The sequence below is a fragment of the Anolis carolinensis genome, chromosome 5 (genome assembly GCF_035594765.1).
Source record: "Anolis carolinensis isolate JA03-04 chromosome 5, rAnoCar3.1.pri, whole genome shotgun sequence".
Classification (NCBI taxonomy): domain Eukaryota; kingdom Metazoa; phylum Chordata; class Lepidosauria; order Squamata; family Dactyloidae; genus Anolis; species Anolis carolinensis.
Window position 1 is genome coordinate 60,785,355 of NC_085845.1, and position 23,320 is coordinate 60,808,674.

The following is a 23,320-nucleotide window of genomic DNA, read 5'->3' on the forward strand; positions in this document are numbered from 1 at the left end:
CATATGAAAATCCCTAATTTTACCCCCAAACTTGCCCTCAACTTGTACACAAGTACATATGGTGAAATTGAGTGATATCCAGAAAAATGTGACTGAAATGACATTCATGCAATGGGACTTTTTTTTCCCTTCTGTCCCTATGAAGCTCCCGCCCCAGCTTCTGCCAGTTCGAAAACATGGAAATGTGAGTAGATCAATAGGTACTGCTCCAGCGGGAAGGTAACAATGCTCCATGCAGACATGCCGGCCACATGACCTTGAAAGTGTCTACGGACAATGCCAGCTCTTCAGCTTAGAAATAGAGATGAACACCAACTCTCAGAGTTGGAAACAACTAGACTTAATGTCAGGGGAAAACGTTTACCTATATCTAAGCACCAAAATTGATTCACAAAAACAATCAGCCACTCATTTCTGGTGAGTGCTGTTGGTAGCAAGTGATAGCTCAGAATCATGTGTACCTTGAAATGAACATTTCTAGAATGATGAGAATATTCAGTTGGCACAAACATTAAAAATAAACCAGTGCAGGTTCACAATGTAAAAAAATACAAAAGACACAGTCTATTAGAGAGAAACAGGGGGAAAACTTTAGTTAAAATATTTTACAATAAAATAATTATGGTTATAAATCTCTTTAGTTAAATATGTACACATTACATGGTATTTTTTTAAAAAAATGAAAGAACAGGTTAAAGTTTTCAAGCAAATCTATTGCACAAGTCCTCCATCTTGTCAGTTGAAAATCATAATGTCACTTTAACATTCAGATAAAGTAATGTGTCAGACTAATGGCAATGTTTTGTGCAAACTGTAAGCAAATTTCTTTTTTAAAAAATCTGCAAAAATTTCCTCAGTTCCCATGGTAAGTTGCTAAAAAAGTTATCTGCGTACATTTTGATTGCAGAAAGAGGTTAGAATGACCAGCACTAATATAACCCCCATATCTACAAAAAAGGAGAACTCTGTGGGGAACTAATTTCTTTTAAGCATAAACTGTAAGTCCAAGCAAAGTGTGCTTTTTAGGCAGCAACGTGGCCTATAAGGTAGATATTGTCATAAAGGTGTCCCACAAAATCTTCGCTAATGTTCTGAGCAGCGCGGCGAGTGTTTCGGATAAATTCCCTCTTTGACATTTTATTCTTCACATGAGGGCTAGTAAGATCAATGGAAAGCAGGATCAACGAGTAGCATAGGACATAGACAGCATCTAAGAAAAACAGGGAAAGGAGGAGGGGCACAGCATTAGCAAAGAATATGACAACTGAGTAAAGGAGAAAACAAACTAATGCTATACTACCAGTCACTCTACATCTAAGCATTAAAAGTCTTTATGAGGAGCTGAATACTCTTGTATGCTACTTGCTAAACCATTTACAGTTCATACTCATATATAAGTCAAGGGTGAGTTTGGCGGCCAAAATTAAAGATTTTGATATGACCCGTGGGTAAGTTGAGGATCACTCTGCAGAGGGAAAAGCAGCCATCCCTGGCTGCTGTTGACATTTCCCCACTCAGGCATTCAAAAAGGCCAGCAGTGGCAACATGGAAGAGAAATTAGAAATAAGTATTGTTTCTTTCAGGTTTTCCCAGGACTGACTAAGCTTTTGTCTTTTGCCTTTCCTTTTTTTTTTTTTTTGCTAAGAGTTAAGGCAGTGGTTCTCAACCTGTGGGTCTCCAGGTGTTTTGGCCTACAACTCCCAGAAATTCCAGCCAGTTTATCAGATGTTAGGATTTCTGGGAGTTGAGGGCCAAAACATCTGGGGAACCACATGTTGAGAACCAATGAGTTAAGGTATAGTGGTAATATTGACCCCTGGATATGCTGACTCAGGCTCTTTGGATTGATTATTCAAATTAAAAAATATGATCATATATGAGTATATTGGGTATGTACTCCTTTTTATATATTGATTTAATACAATATTTATATACTGACTTGAAAATTGTTTACAATAATAATAAAATAAAATAAAAACCAATCCAGGTTGAGTATTCTGTATTTAGAAATTGGAAATGCTCCAAAACTGTCCACTGAAGTAGTGGCTGAGATAATAACATCTTTGCTTTCAGATGGTTCACTATCGACAAACTTAGTTTCATGCACAAAATTATCTAAAATATTGTGTATCAATTTACCTTCAGGCTATGTGTATAAGATGTATGTGAAACATAAATCCGTTTCATGTTTATACGTGGGTGTCATCACCAAGGTATCCCATTAGCAAATATTATAAAATCCGAATATCTAACACTTTTGATCCCAAGCATTATGGATAAGGGATACTCAACTTGTATATATAAACCAACCAGTAAATCAGAATACAACTAAAAATGAGAGTTTAAAGCACTTAAGACAGCAAGGGTGTCTAATATTTTTGTACCTCAAATATAGCAGTGTTTGGGGAGAGTTTCCTATAGCTAAAAGGTCACTACTCAAACACTACCAAAACAAAACAAAACAAAATGCCTTTTCCCTCAATAAAAAAACAGAAATTTAAAAAACCTCCCATTTGTTGAAGTTAATATCATGATAACTGGTTTATTACTTTAGAGTTTCAGAATAGGCTATATGATAGCACAGAAAATAATATGAATCTACCATATATACTCGAGTATAAGCCGATCCGAATATAAGCCGAGGTACCTAATTTTACCACAAGAAAACTGGGAAAACATTGACTCGAGTATAAGCCAAGAGTGGTAAATTTCAGAAATAAAAACAGATACCAATAAAATTACATTAATTGAGGCATCGGTAGGTTAAATGTTTTTGAATATTTACATAAAGCTCTAATTTAAGATAAGATTGTCCAACTCTGATTAAATCATTATTCTCATCTTCTTCAATGTAAATGTGCTTATGTATCCTTTTAATAATAATAGAGTAAAATAATACATGTAGTAATAATAATAGAGTAAAATAATACATGTAGTAATAGAGTAAAATAATAAATATAATAAGATCAGAGTGAACTAGTAAATGTATTAATAATAAAAATAGAGTAAAATAAATGTAATAGTAGCAACAATAATAGAGAAAAATAATAAATGTACCATATATTCTCGAGTATAAGTTGATCCAAATATAAGCCAACCAAGACCCTCACCAGAGTATAAGCCGAGGGGGGCTTTTTCAGTCTTAAATAAAGGGCTGAAAAACTAGGCTTATACTCGAATATATACAGTATATGTGAAAATTTCTGCAAATGTATAATATACTTAATGGGAGTGACTATTTAGTTCTCCACTACCCACTGTTTTGTTATTAATATTTAAGTCATACAAAATCTGTGTGAATTTAAAAGCACCTAAGGTTTTATTGGATCATAGCAATGGTAGCAATCAGCCCTCCAGATGTTGGATGCAACTCTCAGAATTCCTCTCCTTTGGTAGAGCTGGCTAAAGCTTTTCATCATTGTAGTTTGAAAACGTCTGGAGAGCCACATAACTTCCACCACTTGCCTACAGTCTTACACACGGATCCTAAGTCCATTTACTGGATATAAGCATCTTTTCATTTCATTACTTAGATATATCTCTATGCAGATAAATTATTATTAAAACATGCCGGGTTTTAAAAATGAACATACTGGTAAAAAAAACGGTTCAGGTCTTAATTTGTGATGCAGTAAGATGCTCCAAGCCATATACAAAATGCATACACATTCCCCTCTCTTACCTGGGCTAAGGCTGAGATCTCTCATCAAATCAGGATTACAAGCACAAAATCTGTGCGAAAACTTTGTAATGAGAGTCTCAAGATATTCGCCGCGCTCCTCTGGGGCATGAATGTGTTTGAAAAACTCTCTTAGTGCATTTGGCAAGAACTGATTTCTGAAGTTATGTAGTGTCACAAGGTCATCTAATACATCTCGCCTAATTTAAGGGGGGAAAGGAAAAAGAAAAGCATTCTGAGACCAAAAGTTGACTTTTTAAACACTGACACAAGGCATACATTTCAAAAGCACAATGTATAAGTCGAAAGAAGGTTTTGAGGCCAAAATTACAGATCTTGATATGACTTGTGGACAAGTCATGGATTATTCTGCGGAGAGGGGAAAGTGCCAATGCTGCCTCAAGGGACTAGCTGCCTTTGGACACTGCTGCCATTTTCACATCCAGATATTCAGAAAGAGCAGAGGAGGTCCATGCTTGTTTTAGGTTCCTCTAGGACAGATAAAACCTTTGCCTTTCACCATTCTGCTCAGGGGAGGAGCTGGTTTCTATTTTTTGTAAGAGTTAAGGAAAGTATAATACTCGCACTGAACCAAAGTTTTTTTGGCTGATTTCCTGACTAAAATTTCTAGACTTATACATATATAAGGTAAGCCCAATTCAGTTCTATGACGCTTACAAGTATGCATATATAGGACTACAACCATATAACTTCAAGGGCTTCCCACTTTTTAAAAACTTTTCATTCTTGATTACTTAACAATGAAATAATATCCAAATAAAACAAATAAACCTATAGTCAGTATATACCATTAGTGGAGTAAAACAGCATGCCAGCAGAATTACATTGTTTTTTCCAGTTGTACAAATAGTAGCACATTTTTAGTTGAGGTCTCTAGGCATGCTACTGATTGTGCAATCAATTCAACTGGAAACTGTATTGGACTTGCCTCCTGCACAGTCCAGAACTCCTTGTCTGTGAATGTAATTATCATTTCCATTAGCTAAATGACACTGTTGGATTCTGGCCACAGTGCACAGGTCAATCTGCAATTGAATGTACTTAGCATCAGAGATTGGACTGGGACTGTACAGACATCTTCCCTATCCATTTGGCTTCTAATTTTGGAGGATATGCTCAGAAATAGGGGGTGGATGTTCAAAAGCGCTCTGAAACACAATAATTATTCTTTCAATGCATTCAGTATGGCAAAAATAAATTCAGGCTGGATTCCTATCTACAGTATGCATAACAGGACTAACAAAAGCAGACTTCCTCCCGCTACCCTTTCGGGATTCTCAATCTCCCTTGTAGTCAGATGTCAAAATACGCTTCTCTGTATCTTTGGGGGTTTTGGTGGTGGAGGGGTTATCATAAATAGGAGTCTTCTTTCACTAGTACAGTACAGTCTCACTTATCCAACATAAACGGGAAGGCATAATGTTGGATAATAAAAATGTTGGATAATAAGGAGGGATTAAGGAAAAGCCTATTAAATGTCAAATTATGTTATGATTTTACAAATTAAGCACCAAAACATCATGTTTTACATTAAGTCTGCCACTTGTTTGGGAGTGTGGCTGCACTTGTGTTGTTGTTGGGCATGTTGGCCCACTGCACGTTGCTGCCTAGAGAACAGTTGTGGATCAAGGTGGGAAGCAGACTGCGTTGGATAATACAGAACATTGGATTAGCGAAGGTTGGATAAACGAGACTCTACTTTACAAATGAATATGTCTGGATCAAGCATATTTCAAATATGTATCTTTTGGTTGACAAGATATTCAGAAAATGCAAAAGATCTTTCTACCCTAAGCAGAAGATCTTTCTACCCTTAGTAAAGCTACCATCCAAGCCAGCAATGTGTAGTGGTTTCAGTGCTGGACTAAAACTCTGGAGACCAAAATTTGAACCTGGCGCTCAGCCAAAGAAGCCCAATGGGTGACCTTGGGCAAGTCACACTCTTACTCTCAGAGGAAGGCAATGGCAAACCTCCCTCCCCCCCCCCCCAAACAAATCCTGCCAAGAAAAACCTGTGATAAGGTTGCCTTAGGGTCACCGTAAATCGGAAACAACCTCAAGGCACAAAACAACAAACGGCATCTAAGTGCATGATACTTTACAAAGAACAGATATGACTAACATAAAGAGTAACACAGTTCCTCTCCTAAAATAATGAAACAAAGCAGAGCTTCAGTGAAAACTGATATATGCAAAGAAACATCTGAGAAGGTGAAATACAAATGTTGATTATTTCTAGCTACATGGGAGTGTTGTGCAGTAGCTTGCTTAAATTCACCAATAGCCGATAGAATCAGATAAATACAGCTGTAATGGGAAAATAAGGTCATTACTTTAATTCTGATGCAAGTTTTAATTATGTTGTGCATGCATAATGTACAAAAAACCTGTATTTTGAAAGGCAGCTTATATTTCTAACAAAATGAATTCCAGTTCTGGCAAATCTTTGAATTGCAAGATGACTTGTTGAATAGTCATTGTATATACAGTACATACAAACTTTTTATATGTCTAGAATCAGCCAGATTGCTTAAGTAAAACTGAAGTCTATGGAAACCATTTTCAACCGCCCATGCCCAAATATCTCTGAAGCAGGTCTGAATGTTTGAGACCAGTGCAGCTGACTTTCTCCTTTTAAAACAGCGGTTCTCAACTGTGGGTCTCCAGGTGTTTTGGACTACAACTCCCAGAAATCTCAGCCAGTTTATCGGCTCTTAGGGTTTCTGGGAGTTGAAGTCAAAACATCTGGGGACCCACAGGTTGAGAATCACTGTTTTAAAGGATAATGCATTTTATAGGTGTTCATCACAGAGATTTTGCTCAGAGTCACCACAGGCTTGTATAAGAAACACAGCAGAAAGAGCCCAGAGTTTTGAAAACAAAAACACTGGAAACATTCTTTTCTTTGCGTAACACAGACTCAGCTTTAATTACAGCTGACCTAAGAAATACAGGAAAACTAGTATTAGCCAAGGGAACATGTGCAACTCTAACACTTGGGGCACTTCTCAAAAATGTTCAGGTTCTAGGAATAACTACCCATTTGAGCCAATATGCAACATCTTTTCTAAATATTACAAATACAATTTAAACCCTAATTCTGCACATGCGATGCATTTTGTCCCAGCAAATTACAAGGGACCTACCTTTGAGATAAGTGCATATAGAACTGGCACACAGATCTATATGATGGAATCACAGCAACATTAAATGTATGTTCATGAATTGGATCAGTGATTCTCAAAGCTTAAGCTCTTTAAAATTAAACTTTAAAGTTGGATTAAACTTTAATATTGATGGTCTTTTTAGGTGGGGCTCCTGGAAATGGGAATCCAATAATATCTGAAAACTTGGCTGTGGGAACTACTATACTGGATTAAACGAGGGCTAATGTAGTAAGATGTAAATATTAGCATGACTACCTTTCATTGATACCAGTACTGATCAGAATGGCAGAGGGACATGGAGTTATAAGGCCTTCTAAAAGTTCCTTGAAGGTCCTTTTGGATACATGTTTCAAATTAACAGTTTTAGGATTAACTAGAGAATTTTGTGCATATACAGAAATAATTACTCCCATTTTGAATGTAATATATAAGACAATACTTACCCCCAAATTCACACACATTTGAACTTGACTAAGCACTAGAGCAAAGAATGACCAGGTGGCTTGAATGTAACATGACTAGAGCAACTAGACTTATGCCTGAAAGGCCTCTTTGGTTATGTAAAATTTGAAATGAAGTATGATCCCCATATTCGCAGGCAAAATTTACAGTGAAAACAGGAAACTGGATAATAATTTTCAAAGTCCTCCAGTCGAGTCTATGCTATCCTTCCATTGGAAGTGTTCAAAGAGGCACCCAGGACGACCAAGAAAATGCCTATGGGTTATCTTCTCTAGGAATTTGCTAGGTCCTTTTAGGCAACTCAGTGGTAACTTACAGCAAAAGCATGCCCCAGAATCATCTGGAGGACGTTGACACTTTGGATCCCAGTCCCATGGCTATGGGGGATCGTAGTGTATAGAACAAAAAAGCAGATTTATTCAGTGACTTTTAATAAATACTGGCTTTTGGTCATTCCAAGATATTTACTTAGTAAATAGACTTTTTGTTCTATTGAGCCAATTTCATAGATACTATCTGGAAAACTAAAAGAAAGTAAATACATTGCCATCATTGCTGTTTAAAAAACTATTACTAATAACCCATTATTTTAGTATTTTCATAAGAAATTCAATGCTATTAAATAAAAGGGAACACACCATTTTCCATTTCATAATCAAATTACCTTTCATCAAGATAGATTCTCAGTTTCTTCCAATTGAGTGTTCTTGTACAGAAGATAAACCTTGCTATTTCCTTTGGTGAATCATCCAGTATTCCCTTGGACATGAAGTAGTTTACTCCCTGGAACAAAGAAATGTTCTATAAAATGTATGGTCAGTTTTTTAAATGCACAACTGGAGTATTTAATAGGAAACAAAACTAACAGAAATTATACCTTCAAAACTACATTTCAATATGCTCAGCCTAACTCATATGCAAACAAAACATATGTTAACATAATTGTGCTCCAGTTTTCTGTGGTACCATATTTAATTTCCTAATGTGGGCTCATGTGGAAATGCTACATAAAATGCATTATTCAGTCTTGTTTTATTTTAAAGTGTCTTTTTGGTGTTCAGTTGTACATTCAAATAAATGCTTTAGTTTTCCTATCTACCTTGTATATTAATGTATAAGTTTAGAAATTTTAGTCAAAAAATCAACTGCCAAAACGTGAGCTGACTTATTCATGGGTCAATGTGATTAATGTACCTTAACTCTCATCAAAAAAAGGAACTATCATCTTCTCTGAGTAAAGTGGCAAATGATAAACCTAAAAGAAGCACTGATCCTCTCTGGTGTGGCTTCGTTTCCGCCCTTTTTGAATGCCTAGGTATGGAAACATTAGTTACAACCAGGGTCAGTAGGCAGCATTTTTGTTTTCCTCTCTCCACAGAATGACTCTTATTTATGGACACTAAATCATATCAAAATCCATAATTTTGGCCAAACCTGCCCTCAACTTACGCATGAGGTCGACTTATACATGAATATATACAGTAACTGTCCTCCTTCTGCCACAAATTACTGTGAACCTTAAAGTAGTTATTTAAAGCCTATGACAGAAATATTTTCCCAACAAAAATGATAATGAAGAAGCATAACATCTGAAAGTTACATCTTAAGCCATGGCCTATGATCTCATGTTTTAGAATAGGCTCCCCTAGCTCAGACACATTGCATTTGCAGTAGCATTTGTCCTTAACATAACATATAAGAGACAGGCAATTATGCTTGTTTGGTGCTGACAAGAGTAGTGTCACTGTTGATATTAAAGCACAACATAAAATAGGCTTTTGATTAGTTCATGGTTGTCCACAGAGCTCTGCAACACTTTTGTTTCCTATCATAAGGTGTTCCTATGTCAAGGTGGAGCAGAGGTTAGTGGTTCAATTCTTTTTCAAAGTGCTGGACTCCATTATAACTATGTGACAGCATGCCATTGTGTGAACCGTGAATCAAACAACCTTATTATTTTTCTCTAGCACTGTCTATTCTCTATCCTATATAGCTGTAATATGAAGACTGCAATTCTCTTGTAATTTCAACTTGATTTATATGCATTTCAGTTCAGTAGGTACAATATGCAGAGAAGTAATATATGATCTAAATTACATTGTAAAATATAACTCTTCCAAGCCTCATTGTGAGTTTTTGTGTCCCCCTTTTGGCTTTCAGTCCTGTTGGTGCTGCCTTTTCTTTTTATTGTTACTACAGTAGCAGCCTACAACTCCTCAGTCTGCACTTACTCAAATTTCAAAGATGTGATTTAAGCGTTGCAAATCATTCAAAACTAGCTGCCCTGTTTTGTTTTTACCACACGTTCTAGTATATATAGTTTTAGTACATTCAAGCCCTAGTGATGTCTATGAAGACATAGATATCAATCTGGAACTAGGGAGAGAGGCAAAGTTGTTATTGGTTTTGACATAAATGCTATCATTTAGGTTACACAATCCTTAAAACAGTTTTACAAGACATAAAAAGCAAAGAAGTAATTAGAAAGTACACATGATCCAATAATGAAGAGATTTAAAGATGTAAGATAGACTTGTGCACACAAACATAGCACACCTAGTATTTTTCCAAGCATTTATCTGAGATTCATTATTTGCTTCTATAGTGCAAAGCTGCCAGGTATAACACCTCCCTGTGTTAAAGTAAAAGAGTCATAAAGGCCATACCTAATGTACAGTTTTGCCACGACAGGCTAACAGCATTTGCTTCTATGGTGAAAAGCTGCTAGGTATAATATCTCCATGTGTCGAAGTAAAAGAGTCTTAAAGGCCATACCTAATGCACAGTTTTGCTACGATAGACTAACAGCATTCTGTGTATTTATTTTCTGTATTTGTCCTATCAAACAGAAAAACTAATTGAAAAGCCCAAAGTTAGAAAGGGATATAATACAATTACTCTCTCTTAAATTCAGTTCTTCAAAGCAAGAAAGTACTGGATTTCCAATCCAAATAACGACTGAAAGACAGTAATGGATTTCTACATGAAGTATACTAAAGTTTACCATTTTTTTCAGACAATTGTTATTCCTAAGTTGTTCATCAAATCGGCATCACTGCCTTACAACAACCAGAGATATAAATAGCACTTGAATAAACAATAAGAGCCTCAGAAGTATACCAACACTAACTAATTTCAGCAGAACTGTACTTACCTCCTCAGGATTGGCATTAAAGGTAAGACTGCCTTCATCCAACTGCATATACAGTTTTCTAAAGGAAAATCCAAGAGGTGGATTCTTATTGTATATGGAACAGTGACCCCAAGTGGATTTGCACAATCTACAAAAAGTGAAAGGACAAGGTTCAGTATAAAAATTCATTTCCATGCTCTAAACTGTAAATTGTAATACGTTAGGATTTTGAGCATGCTTTGAATATAAAGTATTGCATTACTATTTTGAAGATATTACATAACACTTTAATCCTTAAACCACTTATACCCCAAACTTTAATGAAACCTCCCTCACTAAACCTGAAAAATGCATTTAAAGGTTTCATTTTGCCTGGAAAACAAAAGGACTGCATTTAATTATCCCTCTTGGGGATTGGGCTGCATTAGGAAAAAAGAGTAGGGGAGAATCTGTTCATGTGAATTTGGATTTTGCTTTCAGTCAGATAACTTACAGATACTTGGAATCTTAATACAAATTAGAAAACTATATTTTGTGAGTAGTTACTGAAAATCTTTATATGCCATCCTTAATCCTATCAGGTTTGAGGGTGGTATGCTACCAATTATATGAAAAAGCAATGGAATTGCAGGAAAAGCATTTTAGAGTTCTTAAATGAGTCACCTGTAAGTCAGATGTTTGTTAACTCGGGGACTGCTTGCAGTCATCTAACTGACATTTCACTCCAAATGCTGTAATGATTTACATCAACAATTTTATACAGAAGCACAGGAGACAATATGAAGCCCTGCACAAATACCATGCACCACCACCAATGGTAACATTTCTCACTGAGAACATGGCACTAATCCTATCAAAGTTACAAAGAACTGAACAGGTCAAGGTGTTATGTCATTTACTATATTCTTTAATATACTGTAAAGTGCTTTATTTGCATTAAATGTCAATTATTTTTTTAAAAGGAAAATTCATTTAAAATTGTTCTTTATAGTAAAACAGATTTAAAATCATGTTAGATTATATTGTGTTGTATTCAGACTTGATTCCATAGTAGTAAAAGGTATCATGTTGATTTATTTTTACCATGGTGCAATGTCATTCTGTGAAAGCATAGATCTGGATATGGCATTTGAGGTTCCACAAGTGCTAGACTGTAAAAACACGTAATCTTGCAATGCCACATGGGAATTTTGTGGGACTGTGCTACTGCATTTCTTCTATAAGAAGTGCACATCTGGATCCAACCCAATATAATAAATGTATAAAGTTATAGAAGTGTTGTGCAACAAAAATGAATATTATAAGTATCCTACTGTATAACAATTTAAATAAAATGAAACCCCTTTTAGCAAAAGCCATGGAAAATATTAATGGAAACCACACCTCTATTATTGCTTATAAAATAAGTCCCTTGCTGTTTTTTTAAATGTAATAACATCTGTACAGCAATGTACTATTTGTATTTGAAGCAAGTAATCATTTATAAAATCATTCTTCTATAAATATCTAAATTAACAATGCATTTATTCTTTTGATTAGGGCAAGAAGCACTTCAGTCACATTAAAAACAAACACAATGTTAGAAAAGCTTTAAAGAAACTCACACCTTGCTGTTAAGCCCATTTGTGCTATCACATTAAATGTAATATATCTCAAGAAGCAACTCCAATAGTGGGGCTCAAATTTTGTAAAGGATTTTCCTGTCCTTAATCTAACGTAAGAAAAACATATGAATAATGCATGCCCACATGTGTGGAAATTGTGCATGGAAATACAATTTCCTTCATTTGCAAACGCTGCATCAAATCCCAGACGAACATGTAGCCCTTTGAAGAAGCAATGAGGAGATGGGTTTCAGTTTATGAATACTACTGGTATATGCTGATTTTGCTTCTAAAAATAGTCATTTTCCAATTAGGATATTTTGTAGCCCAAAATGCCGATTTGTTAAACATTTGCACTAGCAGTTTCACTGGCTTTAAGAAGACCAAAGCTAGAAACTGAATGATGTTCATGACTGCTATGTTCAAAAGTAGCTCTGAGGTTGGCGATAAAGAGCCACTATTCAGAGTTTTGAGCAAAGATGAATCTGAAACTCCTGAAATGGTTCTGTATAAGTAGAGGGTACACTCTTTTCATTCTGTAGCATCACAATGTAATTGCTTCTCAGTGTAAGATGAAGTTTTTTAAGCCCCCTCCCCTGAACCCTTTTTAATTATTAAGTACAATTACGCAGTAATCCTTCACTTTTGATGTTTTGTTTAAAGAAACAAATGTTATGGAAAAAATTGTGGATTTAATTGGTATTGTAACCTGTGCTCATGACCTCTCATTAACATACCCTTGCCACAGTAGCTCATCATTAGCAAGATCCTGCCAGACACATGAAGCCAGGCAGAGGTCTGTTGCATTCAGGTATGACAAAATGGTAAAGCTAAGCTCAGGAGGCAACATTTCCAGGTTGATGAACCCTTCTTGTTCTTTTGATTTTCGAGCTTTTAGCAGATGGTAAATGTCAATGCCTCCTTGGGCATGTTTCCGATGATTTGTGTTTGAAACGTTATTAGCGGCTATCCTTCTACCATGCTCTCTGGAAAGATAGCTTTGTCCTGCATATCCCTGGTGTTGCAACTGCTGGTTCCTGGCTACTCTCCACAGCCCTTGACCCATCTGCAAGCCTGTAGGATGTAAACAAAAAGGGAAAAATTAGTTCATTAAAGCCACAATTATATCATTAATATTTGTGGAAGAAAGAAATTAAAGGCAAGTGCACTTAAATCCTACTGAAAAGGCGTAACAGCCCACAGAATGAAAAGTGATTTTTATGTAAGGTGTTCCCAAACTACATGAAAGTATGAGGAAACCTTAATATGTGCTGTCAACAGAAAATCACAGAAAATCCACACTGATGTCTATGAGGCTATTTCACAAGACTGTTTTCACAAATGTTTCTACTTTTTTGATTTGCATTTACTACATAAAAAGGTAAAGGACAATAAAACTTTACATAGCTGCAATACTCTTTTTTTCCTTCTGCAAAGGACTAACACACTTAGTCTGTTGGCAATTGTTAACTAACCCACTTGTTGATGGGGTGAAATTAGGTGCTCTAATTACTTCAGCAGCCAGGGATTATTTTCCCAAGCAATCTGATCTGTAACAAAACTGCTGCTAATAAAGGAGGACAGTAAAGCTGGACAAATTCAAAATACCAGGGGCTCTAGAAATGAGATGCTAACATTATAGAATCAGAAATAAAATTCCACATGCCTCTGGCCAGGGAACAGAATTAAAATAATTCTGGCTCCCTAACATTTGGAACATCTGCAAGCTATAATCTACCAATGCAAACAAACTACAAAAAAGTCTTACAACTGTTCTGGAAAGTGCTCAAGCTTATATTTTGGGGAGCCTCTGGGGAAGACCATTTAATAGCAAGAAGCAGACACTACCAACACCTCTGTGTGATCTTCTATGAAGGCATCCCCACACCCCACAACAAATTCACTATGAAATGGGGCATCGGTAATTGTGAATGTTTTATATTTGACACTGTGGAGAATGGGAGGACAAAATAATTTTCTTTTTTAATATTGATGTATACTTTCTCTCTCCCACACACACAGATATGCAGGGAGAGAGAAGGGACAGCACAATATCAGTTAAATGATGGACTGGTAGCATTATCATAACTGTACCTTGAGGATCCAGCAAAGACCTCCCAACTCAACTTTTATTTTAATCTTTCTCTCTGTTAAAGTGTGTTTTGTTTGTTAATTGACTTCTGTAGGAGACGGCAATTAAACAACATCCTCCCTGAAGTCTAGTTCAGTCACCTTGTAAATTAGACACCTACAGTACGTTTTTTAAATAACAGCTTGTATTTACTATAAAGGGGAAGGGAAACTATATAAGCTCAAATTCCTTATCATAAAACCTACTCATTTTAGTGAGGTTTGTGCCTGCAGAACAGGCCTTCTGAATTCAGTTCCCAAATTCCAGCCCACTGCTCTGTTCTAATGTACACCATTAAAAATGCTTAGACCATGAAAACACTTTTTTTAAAGGTGTTCATGTCAGACAAAAGAGGAGTTGACAAATCTTTTTTTCTTAAATCACAGAAATAAACTTTATTTGGAAAAATAAAAAGAGATCAATAGGGGGGAAAAGTATAACAGTTATCCAGGAAAGATAGAGCCAGAGTGTTACCAGGTACATTATAGGGCCAACTGAAATATTTCCCTCCTACTCCCAGAGAACTCAGCCCTCTGGATTAAGGGGTCCTCGTTGAAGGAATGAAGCTGAATGGATTAGAAGAAGGATGAGAGACTTGAAGTCCTCTACTGCCCTATCATGATCAAGTAAGCAAAGGCAGGCTTTGAAAAGGACTTGTAGAGCAATTTATAGACTACCAAATTAAATCTCTGCTTAGCTAGACCACAGAAGTATTTAAAAAGAAGTGAGCTTGCAATAGAAGGCACACTGTGACCACATTTCAACTGTGAAATTTTGATGTACTTGCAGTTCTGCTCTGGTAATATGAAGAAATACATTCAGAGGTGCTAAAAGAAGCAGACACATTTTACGGTAAAGAGATTCTGAAATATATTGGGCATTAAAAATTAAAGACTCGCTGCAGCCATCTTTAACTCTAGCATACAATTTACACAATTTAACCCTAAATATCAGACATAAAATATTGAGCAATATTGATTGTGGGAACAAATTTAGGAAATGGACAATTGAAGGGAGTAATAATAACAGTAATAAATCTTTATTTATATTCCATTTTTCTCCCATGAAGGGACTCAAAACGGCTTCCAACATGTTAAAATACAATCAAATACAATATAAAATCAACAACAATTGAAGACACATATATAAAAAAATCAATATATTAAAAAGCAATATATAAATCATAATATAAAAATCATACATTAAAAATCAATAAAACATAAATAAGCATCTATAAACAATATCCTGGCTCTTCCAGTGTGCTTTCAACAACTGATCACAACAATAACCTCCTCAGTATTGATTATTATCAAGCCTAATGGATTGTTTTCTTGCCCTTATTTGGTAATTACTTTCCTCATTTATCCCACCCCGAATTCTCCTCTTATACTGCAGTACTTTTATCTACCTAATTAGATTTTAATTATGCACTCCTCGTACCACTGCCCAGCCTTTTACTATTTTAACCGCTCTATTGTTCTTATTTGGCGGTTTTATTTGCCATTATATTATTGTTTAAAATGGTGGTTTAATGTGTGTAATGTTAAATGTCAATGATGTTTGTTTTACTGTGAATATATTTTATCTTGCTTATTGTGGAAATTTGGGCTTGGCTCCATGTTAGCCGCCCCGAGTCCCTGCGGGAAGATGGAGGCGGGGTACAAAAATAAATTATTATTATTATTATTATTATTATTATTATTATTATTATAATATTGTAGTGTTTTGTCAAATCTTATTGCCTCTGCAACGCCAGATTTGCCGCCTGTGTATTTATTTAAGGCATGTGGACTGTCAATAAACCCTAAAAGAGCTTTTGATTAAAAATTTCCCTTCACCTCAAACACAAATCAGTCTGGAGTCAAGAGGAACAATTTATTGATTGGCTAGAAAAAATGTATAAGCTTACATTGCAATGAGTTATGAGCAATTATAGCAAACATAGATTATTTTAGTTCTTTCAGTGAAAGTAACAGACACATTGGTTATTTGGACTAGTCTGCCCTTAAATGGCATGTGGTGGCTTATAGATAGCAATGTATTTTTATGCACATCAACACAGACCAAAGCATATTACTTTCTCAAGTTATCAAAAAAATTAAGGTGAAAATCTGGGAGAATTACAGGCACATGAAGTCATGTTTTCAACTCTATCTCCCATGAAGGTGAAGTCTTTGCTGCCTAGACAGAGTGAAATAAATTGAGCGCTGTCTATAGTGCTGAACTAAACTCTGTCCAAGAATACTGAATCAATAACACTAACTGCTAAAGGAGCCAAATTGTTAACAGGCATTTCAGAAAAACTCTTACAGACTGCATTCAAGAGGTTGCCAAGATTGCATATTGCATACAACTGACCTTTAAAAACAGGTGATACTTGGAGATACTGGGGGATTCATCGGTTCTTTGATGAGAGAATAGCTCTTTGCATGTTTTTTTTTTAAACAACAGTAAGGGGGGGAGGCTTTTGAGTGGTTTTGGTGCAAAGGTTGGTCAAAATGAATGCTACTTCTGTGGAAAAAATGGAGGAATGAGGGGCTTGGATGGTCTGGCTTAAGGAGTTACAAATATGGGGACTGGGGATCTCATGTATTCTGGGAGTCATACTTTTCCTGCCCCAGTACAGGTGAACTAAACTATTTTAATTCCAGATACCTCTGCTGGTAAAACTGCACCAGCTGCATTTTTTTTTACAACAGATAATAACACAAATGCTTTGTTATTATTGCTGTTGTGGCTTTATTATTTTTTAAATATATATATTGATTTATCCCAACAACATTACCAAAATAGATTCTGCTCTACTTTATGTTCAGTAACAAATGAACAGGCTACACAGATAAAAACAGACTGACATATATTACTTGTCCAGCCAATGAATGCTATTAAACTATAAGCCAAAGCTTTCCTGTAGCTTGTCCAAGGATTTATCTCTGCTTTTCTCCCCTAGAAGCAATTATTTTTAGCTTTGCGATAATCCCGTGATGGAAATTCCAGAAACTCACTAGAATATTATGATGAATCCTCCTGTTATAAACACTGTACAGCAGAACGAACAAATAGTAAAACTGTATAGATTTTCAGAAATTAAATGAATTGTATGAAATTTAAAACTCACAGTTATTTCAAGTTTCAGTATACATATTAACAAACCAATTCAAGATTTGTTCTGATTTCTATAAACAACTATGCATTGTTCCAAAGTTTGCATGGGAAAAGCATCACAGGCCCCACCTAAGACTTCAAACAGAAGCCAACATTGCACACATGCATATATATTTAAAATGCCTCTATTTATTTTACGATATAGGTTTTCAAATTTTATTAAATTTGCCTCACTTGAAGGAATGACATACTACTCTTCATATAACATATGTAACAGCAACTTGAAACATACAGTCGTTATCCCACTGTTCTCACTTAAAAAAAAGTATTTCTAATTTCTTATTTTAAACTATCTGGTTTTATTGATTTTAACATAGCTGCAGATATGAGAAGCAACTAAGTAAATGTTACAACTAAATTATTAACCAATGTCATGAAATCTGAAGTACTGTACAAGCAAGAAAGAAATACACTCCCTATATCACAGAATTGTAAAGATAGGTGGATTCGAAGGGTCATCTAGACCAGGGCTTCTTAAACTTTTTTGACTCACAACCCCTTTCCACCGGATAAATGTTTACATGACCCCAGGTACATAGGTATATAAAATAGGTATACAAATAAAACATTTACTGGTAATAAATCAGCATTTATAACTCTTGCTAAACAAGCTGATTTTCCTTGTGGAATACAGCTGAAGCACTTTCTGCAGAGTCCACTGTAACTACTGCATGTTAATCCTAACAGATTTGTGCAATTGAATTGCATTCAGAAACATTTTACTGTTGTCAATTTTTTTCATGACACCAACACTGAGCAAAGGGGACCCCATTTGGGGTCAAGACTTGCAGTTTATGAAGCAGTGATCCGACCAACCCTAAGTTAAGCCTAGGAATCTGCAGCTACTGCGTTTCTGTCAGACAGACGTTTAATCATTCCTTAAATTCTTCTGACAAAAATGTATTCACTGCCTTCCATTTCTTAGAAATGAAAAATATGCAAGTACAATATTGTGTCTATGCAAATGGAGGTGTCATTCCTAAGTAGTTCTTGGCATTGACTTACTCAAGATGGAGCACCAATTCAACCACAAGGAGTGAAGGGAACCATGGCTATTTAAGTAAAGTAAAGGTAAAGGATTTCCCCTGACATTAAGTCTAGTCCCGTCTGACTCTGGGGGTTGGTGTTCATCTCCACGAGTTCCAGAGCTAGGAACAGAGCTAACCCGAAGAACTGGCATTGTCCATAGACAAGGTCATGTGGTGAGCATGACTGCATGGAGCGCTGTTACCTTTCTGCCAGTGCGGTATCTATTGAAATACTCACATTTGCATGTTTTTGAACTGCTAGGTTGGCAGAAGATGAGGCTAATAGCAGGCGCTCATTCCGCTACCCGGATTCAGACCACCGACCTTTCGGTCGGCAAGTTCAGCGGTTTAATCGGCTGCACCACCGAGGGCCTCATGGCTATTTAAGTAGTGCTGCTGAAATACTAGCTATCTTCGATTCCACATCTCCCCAAACTGTTCTGATCCCAACCAGATGATATAAGAACTCTGTATCTTGAAGAATTTGCTTTCCCTCTCTCCCTTACCATCTTTTTTTATTTGGTGCTCCCATTATTCTTACAAATACACTAAATTGGAAATAGCAGATGATCTTTTTGGTAACTGTTCCTAGCTCTGGAACTCATTCCCTAGAGATGTTAGATTGGCATTTTCCTTCCAAAGGCAGATGAACAGTTTTGGACGGCTCAGGAGAAAAGGTTTTGCATAATGTGCTGTATTGTCTATTTTTTATTTTTAATGGTTGTGTTGTTAACTGATTTAAATCTTATTGATAGTGTTGTTATATTTTTAACTTTTAGCTGTATTTCGTCTAACATTTGTCAGCTGACGTATAATGTCAAATCTTACCCTACACAACATAAAGGAAAACCAAAGCTATGTCCTGATAGGACATGCAATTGTTTTAATTAATTGAGATGGTGCATATAAGGGCACCTTAAATAGTGTTCAGTTGCACATTGGGAGTTTCCTTTGTACAGCAGCCCTACAGTGTTTCAGTGCCCATTGAGAAATAGGACTCCTTGTGCAATGGCCACACTGTTTGGATCCATTTTCACAATAGTCCCAGTAATATCTCTAATCCCTTCCTTTCCTGTATTCTCAATGAACTGCAAAGTTGCATAAAACGAGCATTGTCCAACTTTGCAAATCATAACTAAGTTAATAATGAAATACATATTTAACAAGATATTGAGAAATGATTTTGTCTATGATCTTTTGTGAACAACAGTCTTGGCTGACAGTTAATGTTAGAAATTAAAATTCTTGAGATCAACCCAAATAAATATTTCCACTGAAGTCTTGACCTGATAAAGCTTGGAAGGAGTAATCTATGAAAACAAAGTGAAGGGATAAACTCTCATGACTTTACATCGTTTCCCTGAGACACTCAATGAAAGATTGCCCAAAAAGAGGTTAAGAGAAACACAAATAATAAAAGATACAGGAATAAGAAAATTAGTAACATTGTAAAAGATTAAAGAAAGATGAAACAAATGTTTGAGAATGTGAATTTAGAAGGAGAGCTGAAGTAGAGGAATGAAACAAAGAACTGCAAAAGAAAAATACAAGAAAGCACTGAATTGTGTGTTAGCAGAAACCTGATGAGAACAGAAATGACAGCCAGGTAAAACCAACAGAAGAAACTGAAGGTGTCTGGCCAGTTTCAGATAATTGGGACAGAGGACTACAGAGAGTAATTCTAGCTGGATGGAGAAAACTCCAGTCACTCGACTGCATCTCTGAAAATAGCAGGATGCATACAAGCCACTTCACAACCACTATTATCACTTTGTCTACATTTCTCCTCCGTCTGAAGTTATATGGCACACCCTCATCCCTGTTTCTTCACATATCTCCATATTCTGCATGCAGGCTGCTCTGTTTTATTATCCCCACCATGTCTGTACATTCCAACACATTCTGCTCTGCTTGTTCTCACCCTGCTGTTACATCTTCTGGTTCTCTTCCCATGGCACAAGAACGTCTTCCTTCACATCCTGTGCAGAAATTAAATGACACAGCAGAGATGGCAGTCCAACTAGGAAACTCTACCAGAACAATAGGTAAACGGGAATTGGAGATGCTACTGCTTTATATATTACGGAAAGCTAAAACCTTATCAGACATCTCTGTAGAATCACTGTGAGTGACAATACAAAACACCAGAAATAATAGATACTAAGGACATGCTATTATCGTTCCTTCACCTAAATGTTCAGGTGGATTGAAATCAGGGAGGCATTCAAAGGAGACAACCTTGTAATAATTACTGCTCGGAGCCTATGTTTGTCTTGTCTTTGTTCTATGTTAAAAGGCATTGAATGTTTGCCTATATGTGTAGTGTGATCCGCCCTGAGTCCCCTTCGGGATGAGAAGTGCGGAATATAAATGCTGTAAATAAATAAAATAAATAATACTGCCTTGAACTACCCTTGCTTTGACTGGGTATGCATATTCTTGTAATAACAAAGTGGTAAACATTTCTAGATATGCTAAATGTCTGTGTCCCAAACAGCTGGCCACTGAACTGGTTACAGTTCATGGCAAGGTGACACTAGATGACCTGCTACTATCTGAAAACTATTTCACATGTAAGTATGGTCCCACTGATTAGAAACAGTGACCATATTACATTTAATGTATATAGCAGTTGGAAAGCATCAAAGAAGTCCAACATAGTCCTATCTGATTTTAAAAGAGTTCTTGTATATAAAATGAAGTAACTAGTAAAAAAGGAAGCTATAAGGAAAACTCAAATGGGTTAAATGTCTCTGTGATGTTGGGCAAGTATAAAATACCACAATAACAGAAGAACGGCTAGAATGCGTTAGTAGTCACCATCATGACTTTTTACCAAAGAGAAGATACTACCGAGTTCTAGTTCTCTTCTAACCCACTATTAAAGTAACAGGAGTCATATGGAGTCTTCAGAGTGGCAACTGAGTCCACGGCACACAAGTGGAAGTTTACTGTTCTTAGAGAAAGAATTTCATCCCAATATATCTTGAAAACAAACTGATTTATTGTAAAGGTTCCATATTGTGACAAAATTTAAGGATACCATCAAGTGGGCTCCAACTAATTTGGGTTTTGGGTTCCAACCATAGCTTCGGTTGGAATGGTTCAGGATCAGGCTATTTGGCTGATCGCATCCCCTTGTATGAACCTGCCTGGGCTCTGAGATCTTCATGAGAAGCCCTTCTCTCCGTCTCATCTCCATCTCAAGCTCCATTGGTGGGAATGAGAGAGTAGGCCTTCTCGAAGGCTTCCCCTTGACTTTGGAACTCCCTTCTTCCCAGGGAAGTCAGAATGGCCCCTTTCCCTGCCGTCCTTCTGGTGGAAGGCTAAAACCTTTTTATTCAGGCAAGCTTTTAAAGATGAAGGTGTTGAAGACCATCAAGAGCTGCTGTGATTTTGTCCAGTGATTTTATATGCTTTTATGGTTTTAACCAGGATTGTTTCAATATTAATGTTGTTTAATACTGTTTTAATACTTGTAAAGGTAAAAGGCTTTCCCTTGACATTGTCTAGTCATGTCCGACTTGGGGGTGGTGCTCATCTCCATTTCTAAGCTGAAGAGCAGACCTTGTCCATAGACACCTGCAAGGTCATGTGGCTGGCATGATTGCACGGTGCGCCGTTACCTTCCCGCTGGAGTGGTACCTATTGAACTATTCACATTTCCATGTTTTTGAACTACAAGGTTAGAAGAAGCTGTGGCTAATAGCAGGAGCTCACCCCGTTCTCCAGATTTGAACTACCAACCTTTCAGTCAGCAAGTTCAGCTGCTCAGTGGTTTAACCCACTGTGTCATCAGGGGCTTCCTTTAATATTTGTATATTTTAAGTTTTATTGAAAGGCTTTTAGTTGTGAGCCGCTTTGAGTCTCCGTGTGGAGAGAAAGATTGGGATATAAATAAACATTTTAAATATATAATTCTTATTTAAAAAACCCCAAAATTCCAAATATAGTAACCAACAAAAAACATATGCAAGCAGAACATATAAAAACAGCATCTGCATCGTAGTACAGAGATTTCTTAATGTATAATAAGATCAACAAGTAAAGTCAACAAAGATACAATCATTATATTAAAAATGTTTACACCCCACTTTCTCCCCATAATATTACTAATATTATAATATAACAATATAAGAGTAGTAATACATTATATATATATATATATATTTATATATATATATATATATATATATATATATATATGAATATTTTATATATAAAAAATTAGTACACTGTAATAATATAACACTACTGGCAATATATGCTCATATACAATGACAATACCATTTTATTATTGCATACTAGTATATTTGAAGCTGTAATGTTTTTAATTGTGAACTGCTTTGAGTCTCCAGCACCCTTTCACACAGCTGAATAAAATCCCACATTATCAGCTTTGAACAGGAATATATGGCAGTGTGGGCTCAGATAACCCAGTTCAAAGCAGATATTGTGGGATTTTCTGCCTTGATATTCTGGGTTATATGGCTGTGTGGAAGGGCCCTAAGTATGGAGAGATAAAGCGGGATATAATAAATATATATATAAATAAATATATAAAAAATAAAATGTTCATGAATTTCTTCCTAGGCAAGAGATACGCTGAAGCGGGTTGCTCTGAAATATAGCCCACAACGATTAAATGGGTCCCGGTGCCTTCGGACCACTGAGGCGAGGAGAGAAAACGTGCCTTTACCTGTCCGAAATTGAGTCCCAACCGCCGCCGCGACGAGTGTCGTGCCAGTCGGTGGCCAAGCTTGACAAGGAGGGTTTGGAGAGACGGCAGCGGCGCTGGCGATGCCCTGGGGAGGTTCCCGGGTCCCCGCCCCAAACCGCGAGCTGCCAAAGGTGGAAGTTCCCTGCTGGAGCTTTTGAGGCTGCCGTGTATGTTGTTACCGGAAGTGACGCTCCCCTCCTCGCCCCTCGG

The 23,320-nt window shown here is 36.4% G+C and overlaps 1 protein-coding gene across 2 annotated transcripts; it reads right to left on the reverse strand.

Moving 5' to 3' along the window:
- Positions 1-567: 567 nt before the first annotated feature.
- On the reverse strand, positions 568-23,311 carry fbxo8 (F-box protein 8). 2 transcript variants are annotated; one of them, XM_016992489.2, is made up of 7 exons: positions 23,090-23,311; positions 20,312-20,369; positions 12,804-13,140; positions 10,484-10,610; positions 7,994-8,112; positions 3,683-3,879; positions 568-1,210 (listed from the first exon to the last, which is right to left on the reverse strand). In XM_016992489.2, exons 3-7 carry the CDS (start codon positions 13,130-13,132, stop codon positions 1,023-1,025), a joined length of 960 nt encoding a protein of 319 aa, XP_016847978.1. In that variant the 5' UTR covers positions 13,133-13,140; positions 20,312-20,369; positions 23,090-23,311; the 3' UTR covers positions 568-1,022. The 2 variants fall into 2 exon arrangements, with proteins under 2 accessions (XP_016847978.1, XP_008105786.1); XM_008107579.3 differs by lacking the exon at positions 20,312-20,369.
- Positions 23,312-23,320: the final 9 nt, after the last annotated feature.